The following is a 19,221-nucleotide window of genomic DNA, read 5'->3' as shown; positions in this document are numbered from 1 at the left end:
GCGATTCGATAAGCATACGGATACCTCAAACACTGAAAATCTTGCTCTGCGACTTAAAAAATAACCCGCAACAAAAACACAGTCGTAGAAAAGTTAATATTGTTATATGTTGACGAACCCCCGCAAAAAAAAAAAAAAAAATTAATAGAAGACTTGGACTGTCTTCGTTTTTCTAACTCTCTTCTGCTATTAAGTTCTTTCCCTGGAAAGCCGTACATGACATTCTAATGCACACCTCTTTCTTCCTCCCTTTAAAAAAAAACACAAAAAAAACATGCACACATAAATAATGTATGCGGGAAAGTTTGATAAAAAAATCAGTTCAGTCTACGCCTTCGTCACGCGCTTGTTCGCGCGGCTGCGTCTAAAGCCACTTTTCTGAAAATGTGAAGACGCGCTTTCGGAATTCACCCTCCTCTCTCGCCTCCACCCATCCAAAACAAAAAAAAATAATAATAATAACACTGAAATACACCCAAAGTTCCAAAAAGTATATCGACGCCATCTTGACAATGCCTGTCTCTTTATATAAAAAAATTCATATATAAAAGCCAATAAGCCATTCCTCTCGGAGCCTTTTCTTCTTTTTTCTTCCCAAATGCGACGAGGCTGGACGGACGATCGACGGCTGTTTATGCGCCGGCGTTGACTGGCGTCCACGCGCAAGACGAAGCAATTATGCAAAGTGCCGGCGCCGCTCACAATCACGTGAAGCCCGAAACCCGTCGCCTCGGCTGTCAACCCTGAGCGCCGCTTCCATGCCGCCACGTCCGGCACTGCTCCCTCCCGTCCCGTATTTACCGTCTCGATCCAAGCCGAGCCAGCTTCCCAGGATGGTTCGTAGCGTATACGTTTGACGCGCTTCAGCCAATACCACGTAGAAGGCAAGGCCCGGTTCATGCGTCATTACTAGTGGACCCACGCAGCTTGCGACAGCGTTGCCACCGGCGCGCCGTGCAGCGTCTCAGGAACGAGCGTGACATCAGCACGCGGCGACGCCAAGACCGCCAGTCGAACTTCAGCGTGTTTGCCGCTTGGGGCGCGTCGCGGATTCACCAACGATGACGTCATACGCAGGCCTTGCCTTTTAGCTGGTATTGCTTCAAAGTTCGGTCGTCGCGGGACCGTTTTTTTTTTTTTTATTCTATTTATTTTATTGATTTTTTACCGCTCTACGTTTCGTCCGCTCTTGCGCGAGTTTTGCTTAGGGTTATAATGTCACTTGCTCGAATATGTAGCACGGCGCAAAAAAATAAGTTCGCTACATTTTATTCTTGTTATTTACGTGGCAGTCGTCTGCCATCATGTGCGGAGCAACTTCAAATTTTCTCCCGAGTTTCTCCGAAACGAGACCATGAATACACGTATGCTACAAAAAAAAAAAAAAATTCTGCTTGATTTTAAGGACAAAAAAATGAGCGGCCGTGGGCTTTTTTCGCCTACTCAAAACTATATTCAGTCAACACTAATAACACTCATAATAGCCTTCATATTTCTACAAAAATATCAGGTTAACAAAGGGCGTAGAAAAGAAGACACAAAACTGTTAGAAGCAGCTGGACTCCCCCCAAACCCCTAAAATACGACTGCCGCTAAGCACTTCCGCGCAACGCCCCTCCCCATTTAGGCTGATAACAAATAACGTATCAATTTATTAATAATATACTATAACAAGCCTTATTTACCCTATACTTATGCTAGGAGCTCAGAAAAAAAAGTTGTTCAAGCAGCTTGACCGTTCCTAGCCCCCTTATACAGATTGAATATACGAGAAATTATAAAATTCTTAAAAGAACACAATACACGCTCAAACTTTTAAGTGCGGTAGTACGAGTTCCATAACAGTAATCACGAAATACAATGAAACATATTCAAAACAAAATTTTGAAAGAAAATAATTCCGGACTTCACTAGTGCTACGTGATTTTATACATGTTCCTGAATACATAAGTGTGTTAGTTGAAAGGAAAGTCAGTGACAAGGAAATGAAGGCAGGACGCGGCTTATTATGTCGATGCATTTTGCTCCCTGATTGGTTCTTCGGCTCTCTTATCGGCTAGTTCCGCGATTTCATTGGCTGTCGAGTGATAACAAATGCTCGGGCCACGCCCTAAGTTTCTTAATTTCCCCACTCTCATTGAATTGTTCAGTTTCCTGACTTCTTGGTGGGGGCCGCAAAGCGCTCGGAAAGTTCACGGTGCGTCAGAAATTCAACTCTTTATAATAACACGTATTTAACCCGATGGCGTATTTATGCTAGAACTCGGTTCAATGATATAAATTGTTAAGCCAATTAAAGTTTATTATTATTTTATGATGCACGCAATTTTACATTTTTAAGTTTGTAATGCTAACGATACGCGGGGGTATGCGTCGAAACTTGCCTGAACATTGGATGAAGATACGGAAGAATGGTTTCACTGAGTGCTCGTGTTTCGTTCGTTGCCATCCAATTTTCCCGATAGCGCGATCGTCAGAGAAAGAAAAGAAGAAACAAAAAAAGAAAAAACAAGACCGTCAAATATGCAAATGAGGAAATCGGGAACCGCGAAATGAAGACACCCGTGATCTATCAGGTGCTTGAGCCGAAAACGTCTTTTCAAAAACTCCTCGTATGAAGCTTTTTTTTGTTTGTTTGTTAATTTAAGCAATAAAAAGTAGACTACCGTGCCAAAAAAAAAATGTAATATTAGTGAGCGTGAATGAAGCTAATAACACCGAGATGCAAAAGGGAACTTTATACGGTCGAGCAACATTTCCCGCTTTTATACTATAGGGCCCCTTTTTCTTCCCAAATTACCTCTGCTTTTTTTGGAAAATTCAAATGAGCCCGAAGACGCTCATTTATTTAGCGCGTGCAAAAAAAAAAAAAAAAAAGAACGTTATATAATAAACGATGAATGTTATATAATATGCATTCATCCTTTATACTGTGAGCAGAAATTTTGAGCATGCGTCCAAATGCAGTCTTTATTTCCGACTTGGAATGAAGTTAAGGGCCAAGTTTCAAAATATGCGTGGTTTGCATACTGTTTTTTTTGTAGCACACTGCGAAAGCATCCGAGCCCAAACACGCAGCTTTTAACCTTTCTGTCATTCCGCGTAGTACATTATTGAGGATAGCATTAAAGATTAAACATTTTCCTCTGGTTTCTATTCTCGTCGGTATATTTATAATCTTTTTCCCCGAAATATCAATGAACGCTTAGGAAATCCCAAAAAAAGTTTATGGCAATTGACCGCCTCGCGGACACAGTTGTTATTTTCTTCCTTGAAGTCTTCGTACAGTTTTATTGTATTATACTGTCAAATGAGTCAATACTCGTCACAATGTTTGCTCCTTTTCTTTTTTTAGTAAGGACAGGTGTATGCTTGTACTTTAAGTGTCAGACTTTTAACACGGTAAATCGTTTTTTTTATATACATATTATTGAAACTTGATTTGTGTGGCCGGCGCCATCAGTTTCTTGGATGGTTTAAATCATAGCTATCTTCACGTCAAAGTGTGGTCGGTATTTTAAATACATTTTTGATATTGTACTTCTACATCAGCATTTCCACAAAGCTTCAATCTGGGGTATTTTTTTTTTATTATTTTTAGTGATATTGTTTTCGTCCTTATGACTTAAGATTTTTTTTGCATGCCAACTATATCAAGCTTTATTTATCGGTCTCGTGGTTCTGATGATTGTTCATTACTACAGAAAACTATGAATCATGTGTCAATGTTGTACGCAAGCAAAATTTTATTTCTTAACCCACAAAAGCTTAAAATTATTTCTTTGTCCAGGAAGCGTGATGAGACGTATTCTCCTTATATTCAAAACAAAGAAACCACAATTCAGCGTGTACCTACAATTTGTAACCTTGACGTTCTTGTAGGTAGCCGCCTCACTTTCAAGGACCATGTTACATCAGTAGGCGATATTTCCCTTCGTATGTCGGGGCTGGCTTTACGTATGACGGGCAATTTTTCTGGGTTTACGTGTATAGTTCATTTATTTTGTTCTCTTATACGTTCAAGACATGAATTTAGTTCAGCGGTGTGGAACTCTGACCGTCAATCTGAACATCAAAATTGAACGCATTTACAAGCGTCTGGTGTAAGTTTCCTGATAGACACTTCAATCATCGTTGCTATTATAGCCATTATTTGATTCTGAAGTATTTTTTACTCAGAAGAGCTATCGAAGTGACGAGTCACTGGTGATTCGTGGTATTTACAACAAATCATTTTAGAAAAAAAAATTGACTGTATTTCATGGGTGTTATTTGTGCACTTTCGTGACCCCCCCCCCCCCCCCCCCCCCCCAATTCAGAAGAGTGGTCGGTTTATTTCGCGTGACGCGTGATGACGTCGGCGCTCTGTGCCCGTACGAGTGTCGCACAGCTGGCGCGGAGCCAGAGACGTGCAGGCGTCGCGCCGCTTTGGAATGCGGTTCAACTCAGTTTCCGCTCCGTCAATGGATGTGGTTCTTTCCACGAGTGATATGGCCGACGGTATTCAAGAGCGACGACGGAAGAAAGCCGAGGCCACGCGTTCATTCCATTGAATCCCATGTCGCATTTCCATCGGACGAATCCCATCGACCGTTGTACCCATTTTTGTATGACCAACGTTATAGAAGCGTCATAGAAAAAAAAGAAACACACCTGAAACAGTCTGCGTACTGTCTTTTGTACGATCTACACATGAGTTGCACGTGACGCTATCCAAAGAGCGCTCCGATAGCCACCAGAAAACAGGGGAAGAAGGAGCATCCTTTTGTGTCTCTCAGATTTTCACAGACGTCGCTATTCCTCTCCCAGAAGATTATAGAAGATTAACCTGACTCATAATTGTTACAAAAGCAGCTTCCCCCTTTCCCTCTTACATGGTGGTGGAAAGTGCGCGATGTGACGTCGATGCAAGTCATGTATGAGCAGTGTGACCGCTGCTTTAGAGACTCACTGTTTACGACTACAGTTGGTAGTTACGCTGTAGGCGTGTATAATTGTATACGTACAAATCTTTTTTTTTAATCGCTTTTATTGTTGACGTTACCAGAACATGCTTCTCTCCCTTCTAGCGCAATTCGAATACGTTAATCCGAAGAGTTACCGTGAATTTAAGAACAAGCGTAATTTAAGATAACACGAAGCGTTACCGTTCACTGATAGTACTACCAAAGCGTTGTTTTGACAGCATTATAGATCCGAGTCTTACTGCAACTACCGTTTCGCTCTCAAGCAAGAACCACCTCGCAGTCCCTCCTGTTGCGAACCCGTCCTTACTCCCCGAGCGCGCGAGGTCGCATTCTAATTGCTCCTGCATAGTACAAAAAACACGGTGTTCGTTAGCGAAATGATGAGCGAATCATCATCGGATACGCCGGAAGCGTCTTCCAAGCATTCATGTATGGCTCAAACGTGTCTGCAGACGGTTGGACCAACGTGACTCGAATGTCGTACAAGGAAACGCCTTCTGCACTACAAATGTTTATAACGTATTAGCCGTGTGATCGCGGATTCACCGAAGGGAAGCGTCTGCTCCTCATTGTATCATTTTTGCGCATTTGACCCCTTCTCCGCCAATGAGGATCGTTGGCGACGAAGAAAAAAGTAACGCGCCATTCTCCGTCTCCGCCAACAGTGGGTGACCCTAGCTTGCAACCTGCTCGCAACTACTTCGCAGTTCCCCCCGTGGTGAACCCGTTCGCCTTCCCGTCGGACCTGACGGAGGGCAAGCGCGCGGGGGCGGCGTGCATCGTGTCCGACGGGGACCTGCCCATATCGGTGGAGTGGCGCAAGGACGGCCTGCCCCTGGCCCCGGCCCTGAGGGCGTCGGTGGCCGAGGCCAACGACTACACGTCCTTCCTGTCCTTCGCCGCCGTCCGACAGAGCCACTCGGGCAACTACACCTGCGTGGCCAGCAACCCGGCCGCCTCGGCCAACTTCACCGCGCCCATGGTCGTGCAGGGTGAGTCGGGCACCGGAATGGAATCCGGGTAACTCGGAGGGTCTTTCGGCTCATCCCACGCGTAGCTTTGGGTACTGCTTTGACGCGTGCCTCCAAAACATGATACGAACAGTTGATTCGACGTTGGTTGTGGTTTCTTCAGCGTTTATTACTGCCACTACCACGGGCTAGTGGCCCTTATTTCGACTTAGAATGTTTCCATTTCGACAAAAGTTGTTAATCGCGAAGCTCGTTCGAAGCCTAGCCGAAAAATGGTGACGGCACAAAATGCTCAAAACTCGGAACGACCTTCTCAGCTCCTTCCCAGATTGTGTTTATCTCTAAGTTTATCTCCACTACATCCAATTACAATCGGGGCCCCACAAGGATCAGTAGTATGCTTCGTTTAAGTTTAGGGACATGCGCCAGGAGAAATGTTTTTTTTTATTATTATTTACGACAATAAAATGCTTTTTTTTTACAGTTTATTGTGCTTAATCTTCTATTGACGCCTGGTGTTACATGTGGTAAAGCGTTTTGTTTTTATTTTTTTTAGGTTCTTGATGCAATGTACATTTAGAAAAGAACATCTTGTTGTGCACACGTGAGGCATGGCAACACACTTAAAAAGCCTAATAATATAAATTAGGTCGCTCCTTTTAAACGGCTGAGTGCAGTGAACAATACAAATAATGTGTGTGATGCTTCTTATGTTTTAAAATAATTAATAATAGCAAAATACAGTTTCAAGTGGCCAACAAAAAATTGTTAAAGTTTTCATGAATATAAAAAATTATTCATTCCAATTGAAACCTAGATAATTGCATTCTAGATGCTCTAAAGTGTATGCATGCCATATGCGGTCCTGACGGGACAATATTAAGAACAAAATTTTTTGCGCATAATCTGTGATGATGCCTCATTATTATATTAAAAAAAAAGACGTGTTCGAATGTTACCATGGATATACTCATTCACGGTGCGGGAAGAAATATTTTGTTAATAAATTAACGTAAGATATGGAAGCTACAGAGGACTGCAATGGAGAGCTTAGGGCTAAGTCTACTTGTCAGCGTAAACGTGATGGCGGGCGACGTCGCTGCTTGAAGAACCACGCAGATAAATAAGTGGCTCAACTTCATGTTATTCTTCCTTGCCGGGACTTCTTCAAATGCGTATTTAACTAATTTCACGATCCTAACTGGCAATAATTAATTTTGTACATCAAATGTAAAGATGTAAATATAATAAAACACCATAAAACCGCAAATTACATTTCTTGCAAAATATCGTCGTTTTTCGACCCGCGTCCCCTTTTACAAGGATGTTGAACCACTTCAGTTTCCATAATAAGTAACGCATGAACTTTCCACGAGCCAGCAGTCGCCGGTGAGCGCGAGTACACGCAACGAAGTTGACATCATGCTCCTCCATTCCCTCTTAAGATGACAGAGAAATATATGTGGGCTCTGGGGGAAAGGAAGAAAAAGTCAGGCTTTTTATCTCCACAGTGCGGTCTGGTGTAAAAGGTTGGCGATTAAATGGTCTAACAAGCACGTAGCTCTTTCTTTCTTTTTTTCTAGAAAAAACGTCAGTCTATATACTCCTTTCGCCCGGAGCCCATACTGTTCTTGTGAATAGAATCAGAATCAGAATCAGTTTATTTCGTCTATATGTACAGACGACAGGGGCATGGGCAAAAAGCCAACACATGTTGGCTTGACTGGGCCCCACCCCCGTTTTCTTGAGAGAGGCGGATAAGCAAATTGTAGGAAAATGAAAACAAAATCGTTAATTATATAGCAGGGAGATGAGTAAAAAAAAAACCTAACAAAAAAACATGTAGACACTTGTAACTGGGAAGTAGAACACTGATATCATGAGGCACAATACAAAAATAAGTGAGCTACAGAAACATATTTTTGATGGCACGAGGTGTTAGTGTTTCTATGGGGAAGTTGTTGCTCCTTAGATTGTTCAATAATGATGGGAGGTGGTGTCTCAACGTCTGCGTTCCACAGTTTGTTCTGCTGTATGGTACCTTCCAGACATCCTTATTACGAGTAGAATAAAAATTTATACTTCGTGCTAGACCAGCGATCTCTTGAAATAAAGGATTGTTCAGTTTAATGCCCGCTGTGTATCTTAAAATTATTGTGTAGTCATACAGGTTGGTAACTGGAATGATATGCAGAGTCTTAAAAAGGGGTTGTGTATGAGAATCATTTGGGGCATTGACGATACTCCGTATGGCCTTTTTCTGAGAGACATAAAGATTATTTATATTGGTTAATGTTATGGTTCCCCAAACCAGATGACAATAATTTAGATGTGAAGAAAATAGAGAGTTGTATAAAAGGAGTTTAATTTCTACTGGGAGGTCGAAGCGAAACCTGTTAGAAATGCCAACGGATTTTGAAAGCTTGCGAATGAGACCTTCAATGTGAATATCCCATGACAGATTTTCCTGAAAAATTACGCCTAGGGTTTTAGTAGTAGGTACTAGTTCAATGATGGAGGGCCCCAGAACAAGGTTGTAGTCGAAAACCACAGACTTATTCTTCGGTTTAAAGAGCACTGCCTTAGTTTTGGAAGTGTTAATAGGAAGTGAATTTACAGAGCTCCATTTGTGAAGCGAGTTAAGAGTATGATTTGCGACTTGCGCGAGTTTTTCCTTATCTTAAGCAGAAAAAAAATAAACTAGTGTCATCGGCATATATAACATAAGTTGCCTCCGTACTAATTTTGACAATATCATTGATATATATATTAAAAAGCAGAGGACCCAATATACTTCCCTGAGGAACACCGGCAGCTAATGACTGTAAACCTGAACGCTGATTGTCGATGACAACGCACTGTTGACGAAATTCTAAATATGAAGCCACAACGTCAAGAGTTACCCCACGAAAGCCGTAATACTCAAGCTTTTTAAGTAGAGTGATATGATTAATGCGGTCAAATGCCTTAGAAAAGTCCACAAATATACCGAGAGTGGTACACTTTTCTTAGAATGATTTCAAGATTATTTCTTTCTGGGTTAGCAAGGCAAGTTCAGTCGAACGCCCCTTTCGAAAGCCATACTGCGAGGGGGTCAGAATAGAGAATTGGTTGCAAAACGAAGAAATTCTGGTGTGGATGAGTTTTTTCAGGCACTTAGAGAAGACGGGTAAAATGGAGATAGGCCTGTAATTGGATTGATCATTTTTGTCACCACCTTGGCAATTCGTATTTGACGCGGAAAATTACCCAAAGAAATTGCAACATTGTAAATGTGCGATAATACCGGTGCTAATAAGTACAGAACGTATTTGACAGGCCTAATTTGAATATCGTCAATGTCACTGGATTTACTATTTTGGATGGAATTGAATGTACTGAAAACTTCGTATTCGTCAGTAGGCCGAAAAAAGGCACTGCTTTCATTGCGAGTTTCTAGGTAGCTTGTCGACAGAGGGTTATGACTGCTATGAACACTGTTAGCGAAATAGTTGTTAAACGATTTTGCGAGTTCTTGTCCGCGCAATATTCTATTACCAATTTTAATTTCTAGAATGCTATTGTTTTCAAGAGATCGATTTAGGAGTTGATTTACTATTTTCCATGTTTTGTCTACACTTGACATTGTGGCTTCATTAAATAAAGAGTGCAAATAATTTTTCTTTGCTTGCCTAAGCATTTTAGTCAGTCTATTTCTATGTGTCCTGAACTTTTTTAAATCACCAGGCTTCCTAGTATTTATGAATTTATGGTATAATTTATTTTTCATACGAATCATCTTGAGACATTCTTGGGTTACCCACGGCTTATGAATGTTTTTCTTTTGTTGGATTGGTTTATAGTGAAAACTACTGTTATATGCTTTCAAAAAAAGAGCTAGAAAATTGATATACGCGTCATCAGCGGAACTTGAGTTGTATACAGGGTTCCAGTTTACGTCAACAATCAAGGACCTAAAGGTTTCGAGTGTCTGAGAATTTATATCTCGAAACACACGAATGCCTGCAAGTGTAGCGCAATGAATAACATTGGCGTTGCTTGCGATCATGAATATTGGCAAATGATCACTTATCTGCACACCAATGACACCGCCATATGCGCTACCTAAATCGGTATTGGTTATGAATAGGTCGATAAGCGTGGATGACACACTTGCAACATGTGTTGGCGATGTAATGACGTAGACACAGTCGTTTGAATCAAGGACACTTTTAAATGACCATTGCACACTTGAGGCAGTAAGCATGTTGACATTAAAATCCCCACCGACAAAAAGATTATACTTGTTTGCACTTGAAAAATCTAGAAACTTATCGAAATAACACAAAAAATTGTTAGAGTTTCCACTTGGGGGCCTATACACCACACTAAAAATATTTTGCGCACACTTCAGCGTCAGAATCTCAAAATCAGCATATATGCTAGAAAACTCAGTAACAAGTTCGCAGTCGAAAGTAGCTTTTACATAGATCAATATTCCTCCACCCCTTTTGCAATCACGATTTAAGAAAAACGTTTTGTATTTATTCAGTTTTAGTACTTCCTCCTCACTTTGGTACCAGGTTTCGGTGAGCATAATTACGTCGAACGAGAAATAAGAACGCCGACTTGACATAACAGAAAAAACAACTTCATTAGACGTTTCGCCTCCCATGCGGGAGGCGTTACGCAGTAACGAAGTTGTTTTTTCTGTTATGTCAAGTCGGCGTTCTTATTTTAATTATGACGTCTCCCGGCTTTTGGAGTATTTTTGCGTCGAACGAGAATCCAAAGTCTTCGAACAGTGCACACAGTTCGTCCTCTTTATTACGCGCAAAACGCAGATTCGAATGAAAGAAAGATATCGATTTTCCTTTAGTGGATGTAAAAAGAGCGGTTATTTCACTTGGCGTAAGATGTGCGTGAGCAGCCATGATGAAGAAACGAGACTACAAAAAAAGATATGCCAAAGTTGCTACATCATCTTGGCAATATCGCTAGTGCTACTGATATGAACAACCCGTGACTCATCTGTTTTTTGTGCGTAGGTTTTTCCTCCCCTCGTCCACGCAGATTCCACTTTAGTTCGTTTTTTTGGCGATTGTCATGCCAAGCAGTTTTTTTAGCTCCGGACACAAGTGTTCGTTGACGTAGACAGGGGCGCGTGTAGCATGACCTAGATCGGCCGTTGACACCCGTTTCTTCCACGCTTTCTCGATTACAGCGTCCCGTCTCGAACGATACTTAAACTTAAATAGACGATCATGATGTCATGATAAAAAAAATAGACGATCATGATGTCGATTTTGTTCGTGTGCTCGCGAGAACCGGCGGATTCTGGCTCGTGGAAATATTATGGGGCACTTATTTTTGACACTGAAATGCTTGATTCAGTATTCTTTTAGTCCAGACGGAGCCGACGCTACGAGCTGATAGCGCCAATCAGACAGTGTCCAAAACGTACCGTCATGGTGTTCGTCATGTTTCTGTATTATCGCTGAATCAATCATAAACAGAAAGATCCAATGACTTGCGCTTTTGAAGTGGCTTGATAGGTCCCCTCGTAGCGTCGGCTGCGTCTCAACTTAAGTTGAAACCAAGTATAGAACCAATACGTGATATGCCAGTGAAACTTTCAAACTAATTAGCCGCTCACAAAAAAGATAAATGTATGCGCTAAAACAGCTCTTTTATACTTTCATCAGAAGCTCGATAACATAAAAAGTGTAATTAACGAAGTTATGAAACTTTTTAGAGAATGGTGCAGTTATAACAAAATGACACCCACTATAAAAAGAAAAAAGCGGCAATATTTTACTCTAATAAAAAACAACGAAAAATCATAAATTTAAAGTTTATATAAATAATTAAGTTATTCAGCGAGTAAATAGATTCAAATACCTTGGAGTAATATTCGACAGCCACTTAAACTGGCAACAGCACATAACTTAAACCTGTCGAAGATTAACAAATGCATGTTACATATTGCTAAATGCTCGGCAGTGGTTCGACCTTCACACTCTACACAAATTTCATTTTCAATATTTCAAGATCATCTCACATATTTTATAGATGCTTGGGGTGCAACGTACGAGAGTTACCTCGTACCAATTATTCCTTTACAAAAAGAAATTGTTAGAATTATAACCCACTCACAGTAAACATCAGAATCGCGCGTTTTATATAAACAACTTTGCATTCTTACATTCCGGGAAATAATGAAAAGCAAAATTGCCTCGATGTTCCATAGAGCTGTTACTGATAACAGCTCACTCCCAATAACAATACTTTTAAAAGGCACCCGTCTAGCTAGAGGGAATTTACCAGGACCGTTTAACTTTCCATCATACTATACCGTACACCGGGAAAGACTAATCCAATTTTGCAGCACAAAAAAAGGAACCTCCCTTCCTAAGGGTCTTCGATGTTCAGACAATTTTAGTCAAGCCCTAAGAAAACTACTTTCCGCTTTCTTAAATCACCTTTATTTTAATAACCATCCTCTTGGTCTAATAAAATTTGTATTGCCCCTGTGATTATATGGGTGTGTTGTATATTTTTGTTCGTAGTATTTCCGTATTAATTCTCACTAACTGGTGTTGTTCATTATACACCTGAGTCGACTTATCTTAATAAACCCGAACTAGCCCGTGATCTATGGGTCCATCTGTTTTCTCAGTAAAATGTATTTGTTCCTTGAAGATAACAAAAACGAATTGAAAATTCCATTGGATAAGCTCCACCTTTAACCGTATCTGCATCCTTGTGGTGCATTTCACTTTGCAAGATTGTGAGGCCCTAGCCCTTTTCCTCTAAAAAACTAAATCTACTTTCATATCATCCTCAACGGCGAAAAACAACGCGGACGAGAGTGTTAACGGAGGGTTGTGCTAGAGACATCATCTTCCGATAGGTACAAAAGCAGACAGAGGCACTCAGCCGAAAGCGATCGAAGCCGTCGTATGCTTTCTGTTTGTATCGCAAGATGACGCCACAAGCACAACCACCGGTTACTTCGGTAGCCTGCGTTCGCGTTCACCGTTGAACATGCCAGTATAGCTACACTAATTTATCGCAGGAAGAGAGCTACGCCTTCAAATTTTGCGAGGTAAAATTCACTAACGAAATGTACCTTCGATCACAATTAGAGCTCGTCGCGAAGAAGTGCTGATTTTTTCTGTGAAATATTAAAGCGAACTCTTCAATTTCTGACAGCCTGTGTACCTTAGCCCACCCCAAGGCAGGGAAATTCGTACTCTCCCTTCGAATTTATCTGCACCTGCAAGTATGTCGCGAGTTGTTTCTTCCAAAATGAGACCAAAATTTGCAACTAAAATGGCTGGATCGCAAAGATAAAGAAAAAAAAAACGCTAATATTCCCCGCATAGCGTGCAGGACGCGTAGTATATCGGCCTCGTCGAGTATGCAGGTGGCGTGCCAGCGCTTCTTCCCAACCGCCTCCGTCGCCGAAAGGGGCCAACCCGCTTCCCTAAGGGCCACTGCGGCTCCGAGTCACGCCCAGGCGAAGACAATCTAGCGAAAAGACAATGGAGGAAGGAGCCGCCAAAGGAAGGCCAAACAAAGGAACCTCCTGCAACCCCCCCCCCCCCCTCCCCTCTTTCCTGCTTCCGCGAAGATGGAGGTAAAAGCCAGGAAAGGAGAGACCACCAGAGGTCTCGGCACAATGAACGGGCAGGCCGTCATGTTTGTTTGTTGGGGGTTCGCAGCCTTCTTTCGTGGCGGGTCGCGCATGCACGGTGGTTTGTACTGTGGCGCGATTAAGTATGTCGCGGCGTCGCAAACAAAGGACGCCGATCTTTGCTTCCCTTGGTAAACTAGGGCCCTCGGTAATTATGTACTACCTTCGGGGAAGGAAGTGCGATACGGCTATGCGGGGAGAAACTGAGAGAAAGGGTGAGATGGGAGCGTGCGGGGACGTCAGGACACCGAGCTCTGGTTGGAATGACCAGTGGGTAGACGTAAAGCTAGCTGCGTTGGTCTCTACTCACTGTTTGAACGCGTTCCCCTCCCTCAGTGTGTGCCCGTATTTGACGAGAGGAGAACGGTGTGTTCTTCGAACGCCCGTCCTTGAGCAGGCGTCCGTTTCCTTTCGCCGTGCTTTGAATGCGCGTGAACTCTCGAGGCGAGAGTGCACGTGCACTCTCGAGACAAGACACCAAAACGTTCAAGAAGGTAGGCAGCTCCCGACGGAGGCCGGACAACTGAAGTTCCTGCCTGCCATTTTCATCGGGGACTATAATCCATAGAGTGATGGGATTACTGCGCCGCGATAAACGGTGCCAAAGTGGGCACCGTTTATCTCTGCTAAGTTCTGCTACTCTGCTAAGTTCTGCTAGCAGAACTTAGCAGAGTAGCAGAACGTAGCAGAACGTAGCAGAACTCTGCTAAGTTCTGCTACGTTTTTACCAAACATGTGAGGAATTTGTACCAACGTTGCGCCAAAACCTCGTTTCCCTTTAATACTACTGAAGGTAAAAACACCTCAGACCTCGTTATACGGCTGAACAGTTACGATATGCTTATCCGAGTTTTCGGAACTTTTGATTATCGTCTCAAATAATTATTGTTCTATCTCACTATTCGATGGAATTTTTGTATCAGACTGACAGTACTCCCAAGTTTCGAAATAATAATCGAATTCGAGGCTTGCTCTGAAGAATTAGGACACGTTTACACACTTGCGACCGACTACGGCCGACTGAAAAAAAAGAATTTCTGAGCCTCTTGTGACGGCTTTACGACCGGCTCCGCGGCAGCACAACCGGTCGTAGGCCGTCGCAAGTGGCTTAACTCTTAAAAGCCCATAATGTTTCTATCAGTGATAGGAACATGAAACTCGCTAGAAATAATGTTTATTGCTGCACAAGCACAAATAATAAAAGGTATGAAAATACTAATTGAAAGCCATTAATTAGGGCATGGGAATATTCTTCCCTCTGGGCCTTCAGTGCCACACATACTCTTGGTGACACTTGGCAAAACAGGGCACCACACAAAGGTGTACTTTGCAAGTTGTGCATGTGATCTTTGATCTTTTGTCATTTTTGGCCGTGGAGCAGTACCTACACCTCTTGTAGGCTGCTTTGCCCTGTGGGTAATGTGGCCCGTTGGACAGGTGCACCTCATCTGGCACGCCAAGGTTTTTGTTGGTACTTGCTTGCTGCAAGACGCGTCGAAAAGCGGTCGTGGCTGACCTTTTCCTTCCATTATAGCCGTTGGCCAACTGGCGTGCAAGTATTAAGAGAAAACTCTGGTGGTTCGCCTCCCCCTCTGACAGCTGGTAAAGGATGAAGTTATTCACAAGAGCACAGTCCAGAAGAAAGTAGAAGATTCGCATCCACCATTTTCTTGACTTACGAGTAACGGTGTGATACTCTCGCAGCTGATCAAAGCGGTCTACTCCCCGCATGTGCTTCGTGTACTCAGGCGTGGAACGGCTGCGCCATTTGCGCCATTTTGCGCCAGACGCATGTGTCTGCGCCATCCTGCGCCATGTTGCAGAAACTGCGCCACAGCCAATACCTCGCGCCATTATGCGCCAAATCGCAAAACGTGCGCCAAAAAACTCTTTATTTCGTCTTAGTTTCGGTTTCTATCGACTCGATTGGCAACAATGAGGGCGATTAGCCTGGTCGGCCTTGTAATCCTTTGTTGTGTTTATTCCCCCTGTCTATCCCGAGTCGGAAGCGCGCGAAAAAAACTCGGATTCTAAGCGCTACACGACCTGCGACTGGATTGTTATTCTTCAACCATAAGCGGTAGGGCAAGTCGGCCGAGGTGAGGTCGAGTCGTTAAGCACCAGATTGCATGAGGCTCTGCGGCTCGGGATCCGGACGCCATCCAGTCGAAAGCAAATGAGCAAAAGATTCCTTTTAGTACTTCATCCTGAGGAGTTGGAACCGCATTCTCGTAAGATAAATCGTGATTCGATAGAACTGAAACGCGGTCCGATCCGAAACCTCTCCGGCCAGCAGCTCTTACCTTGCCGGCCAGCAGCTCTACTTATCTGCTCGGCGTACTTTAACCTTGCTCCTGCTTATCGCTTCAAATACGATAACTTCGTTAATCGTAGCCTGCTGCTTCGATATCGAGTTGCACAATGGGATAAACTCGAAATTTGTTGCTCTGCTCCTCCGTGCAACTGCATGTCCGTTGTTTACGCTCGTCACGTGGTTCGCACATATAATTACTATGTCAATCACGTGCGGGTTGTGCGATAAGTAGTGCTGGTTTGCATTTTGAGCAGCCGAAAGCCACTAAGAAAATATTAAGGACGCTATCTTCAGAAACATCAGGTACTAGCTTTTTGATTCCATCTATTACACTGTTATCCCATCTGCCTGGGTCCCTAACCACTGATGTTCATCTCTGCTCCTCAGCAAAATTGAAATTGTTCCCGTGCTTATCTAAGACACAAGCTGAAGTGCAATGCAAACTGATCTGAGCTGCTCCTAGCCTTCTCCAGAATGTAGTTTTAGCTGCTCCCAACATGCTCTAAAACGGCTGTTTCAGCTGCTCCCGTGGCTGCTCCCAAGTACATTTCATGAGTTCCACCCCCGTGTACTGCACAATTGCTAGTGGACACTTGATGCTTCTCTTTGACGCGTCCTTATTTTTCTTTTCCACTGTTACCGTCTCTGAAGGATCGTGGTCTGTTGTTACTACGTTGGCTAGCCGCTTGTCTTGCCACTGCATCGCAGCAACATTTCCCTTCACCTTGTAGTTGTGGTCGCCTTCATTGATTTTCTTTTTGTTCTTCACAACATCAGGAAGACCTTTTCTTTGTGCACGGACAGTTCCCACGGCATATATCCCGTGGTCAAACAGGTTTTGCATGAGTTCGGGTGAACTAAAAAAGTTGTCGAACACTACCAGACACTCCGTCCCGACAAGTTCCTCAGTGAATTTCTGGATTACCCTGTAGCCGAGCCCACCGCCATCGCCCTCTTTGCCCGTGTAGACTTCGAACTGGTTAATAGAGCCAGTTGTAGCATCAGCAAGCACCCATACTTTGAACCCACTTTTGATAGGCTTCATGGGCATGTACTGTTTGAATGACTTCCTTCCTTTGAACAGAATCATACTCTCATCAATTGAGTGGTATGCAGAGGGCTGGTAGCTAGCTCTGAATGTTTCGGAGAGCTCTGTGATAAGAGGTCGAAGTTTGTGCAAAGGGACATGGCCGACGTCTCCTTTTCTAGTCGCTGTCTTGTTGTCGTTGGCATGCAGTGATCGAAGAAGCTGAAAAAGTCGTGCTCTTGGCATCACTGGGCTAACTGATGCCACTCCGAGGTCGCTGTCCGTGGACCAGTAGTCCCGTCAGTTTTGAAGTTGAAGAATGCCCATTCTGATGAGAATATCTAGGAATCCTTTCATTTCTTCAGCTGCGGTATCCTGCCAAGCTTTCGTTTTGGTTTCTTTGGCGTATATGTTCGTTTGCTCAACGAGTATGGTCAAAGCACCTCCGAACAGGGCATCAAAGATCATTATTGGCGTGTGCGTTGGAGGAAGCTTAGGAGTTGCAGGTGTTTGGCAGCAATAATCGGGAATGTTGCTTCGGTGGGGAAGCGAACGTATTGTCCACTCACTTGCAGTCTCTTCATCATCACTGGCGTCATCACTTGAGTGCACATCATACGCACTCACCTGTGCTGCTCCTTGTGACGCTGTGCTACTCGGCTGGACTTCCGAACGGGTTACCGCACCCGACGGAACATCGTCGCCGTCTTCTTCTTCCTCGCTGTCACTTGACTGATTTGGGTCATCAGGCAGGGAGAAAAAGACATCCAGTGCCTCGTCCACTGACAAGAACTTCGACATATGTGGAGAAACAAGCGCAGGTATAATGTTCTGCTAAAGGCCCATAGGGAAATATATTCCCACCACCTATGGTCGGGAAAAACCATTACAGCATCTAATGAACGCAATGAACATGCTTATAAGTGGTTAAAATCGATGCACGAGATGCCGTAGAGACATTAATTAAATATATGCACCTTTAGAAGTTGTTTTTTGCCGTCCTCAGGCTAAAGTTTCTTCGGCAAATTGTACGAGCACAAAGAGCCGAAGCCATGCCACCTTGCCGGGAAAAAACCATTCTCGCCGCCTAGTGGATGCACCGAAAACCTTCAAAATAATTTTGTGTAGTTTGTTAGGCATGTGGCTAGATGGCGCCACAATACAGAAAAAATAAAAAATTTGCATCAGTTGTTTATGGCGCCTTTTTCGAAGTGGGAAGCATATTCCCTTTGGGCTTTTAAGGGCTAAAAACCTATATTTTCTTAGTAAGTCGTAGTCAGTCGCAAGTGTGCAAACGGGCCTTTAGTTAGTCTCTAGGAGTGCGCTTCTCACTGCGAGCTGGTGTAATGCAGAGAGGTGACAACCGCGAAGTAGGCAACTCTGTTTTGTGTGTTTTGCTTTGCCGCAGCGCCCCAGCGTGCTAAGGGGAAAGCACCCCTCCAACGCGAGTCGCGACACAATTGCAAGAGTTGACACCTGACTCCAGGGATCCCCCACAAACTTATCGAGAAATCACATCGGCATATCGACTGTCGCGGGGCATTCATTCACCCGCGCACAAGTCGCTGTGCAAAACACAGGAAAACTCGTGGCAACGGTTACAGACTAACACCTGTCCATCCCCAGTAATACTCTCTGAAATATACTCAGAAAGGTACACATGAACGTGCCAATTCTGTGCACAACCCGCTACATTAACGCACTCCCTCTGGCGGTGCTCACAACTACCATTCACACACCCTCAAATCACGAATATAAACCACTGGGAGGCACTGTTGCGCAGCTCAAAAGCCACCGCCCAACGACGAACGGTGGCCTTGCCTGAGGAGGCCGCAGCGGCCCAAGGGTTAGCGGCCGTCGGAATCTCCAGCCCTTCCTTATAACCACCTGAAACTAAAGTTTATACCACCAGTTTATGAATACGACCTCGGCTTGTATAGATTAGAAAGTTGTGGTATCCTGGCGATACCTTTCTCCAATTTAGATTTAGCAACGATACTTCGTTATTGCAAGAAGGTTTACATGCACTCCTTCGTAGGTTTCTTTTTATGCCAACTCATTTGTTTAGCTATCACTTTTATATAGCTGTGAGTAGATTACAACAATATGAGCAGGACCAGCGGATTGAAGCTTGATAAGAACCTTAACGGGCGGTATTGTTTTTAAGCTTCGTTCCCGTGCTCCATTTGTATAATAAGGTTCTACTTATAAAATGTAATTTTGAATTTTATTTAATTATATATTTTATCTCAATTATAAATTGC

At 43.4% G+C, this 19,221-nt stretch overlaps 1 protein-coding gene across 1 annotated transcript in view; it reads left to right on the top strand.

Moving 5' to 3' along the window:
• The window catches only part of LOC8052053 (Down syndrome cell adhesion molecule homolog), a 244,907-nt gene that overhangs the window by 191,542 nt on the left and 34,144 nt on the right, over positions 1 to 19,221 (top strand). Inside the window, exon 11 of the mRNA XM_042286473.1 lies at positions 5,675 to 5,959. Coding sequence (XP_042142407.1) covers positions 5,675 to 5,959 — 285 coding nt within the window. The remainder of the gene's footprint in view (positions 1 to 5,674; positions 5,960 to 19,221) is intronic.

This window comes from Ixodes scapularis, unplaced genomic scaffold (genome assembly GCF_016920785.2).
Source record: "Ixodes scapularis isolate PalLabHiFi unplaced genomic scaffold, ASM1692078v2 PGA_scaffold7__128_contigs__length_106722199, whole genome shotgun sequence".
Taxonomy (NCBI): Eukaryota; Metazoa; Arthropoda; class Arachnida; order Ixodida; family Ixodidae; genus Ixodes; species Ixodes scapularis.
This window is presented reverse-complemented; position numbering and strand designations above follow the sequence as displayed.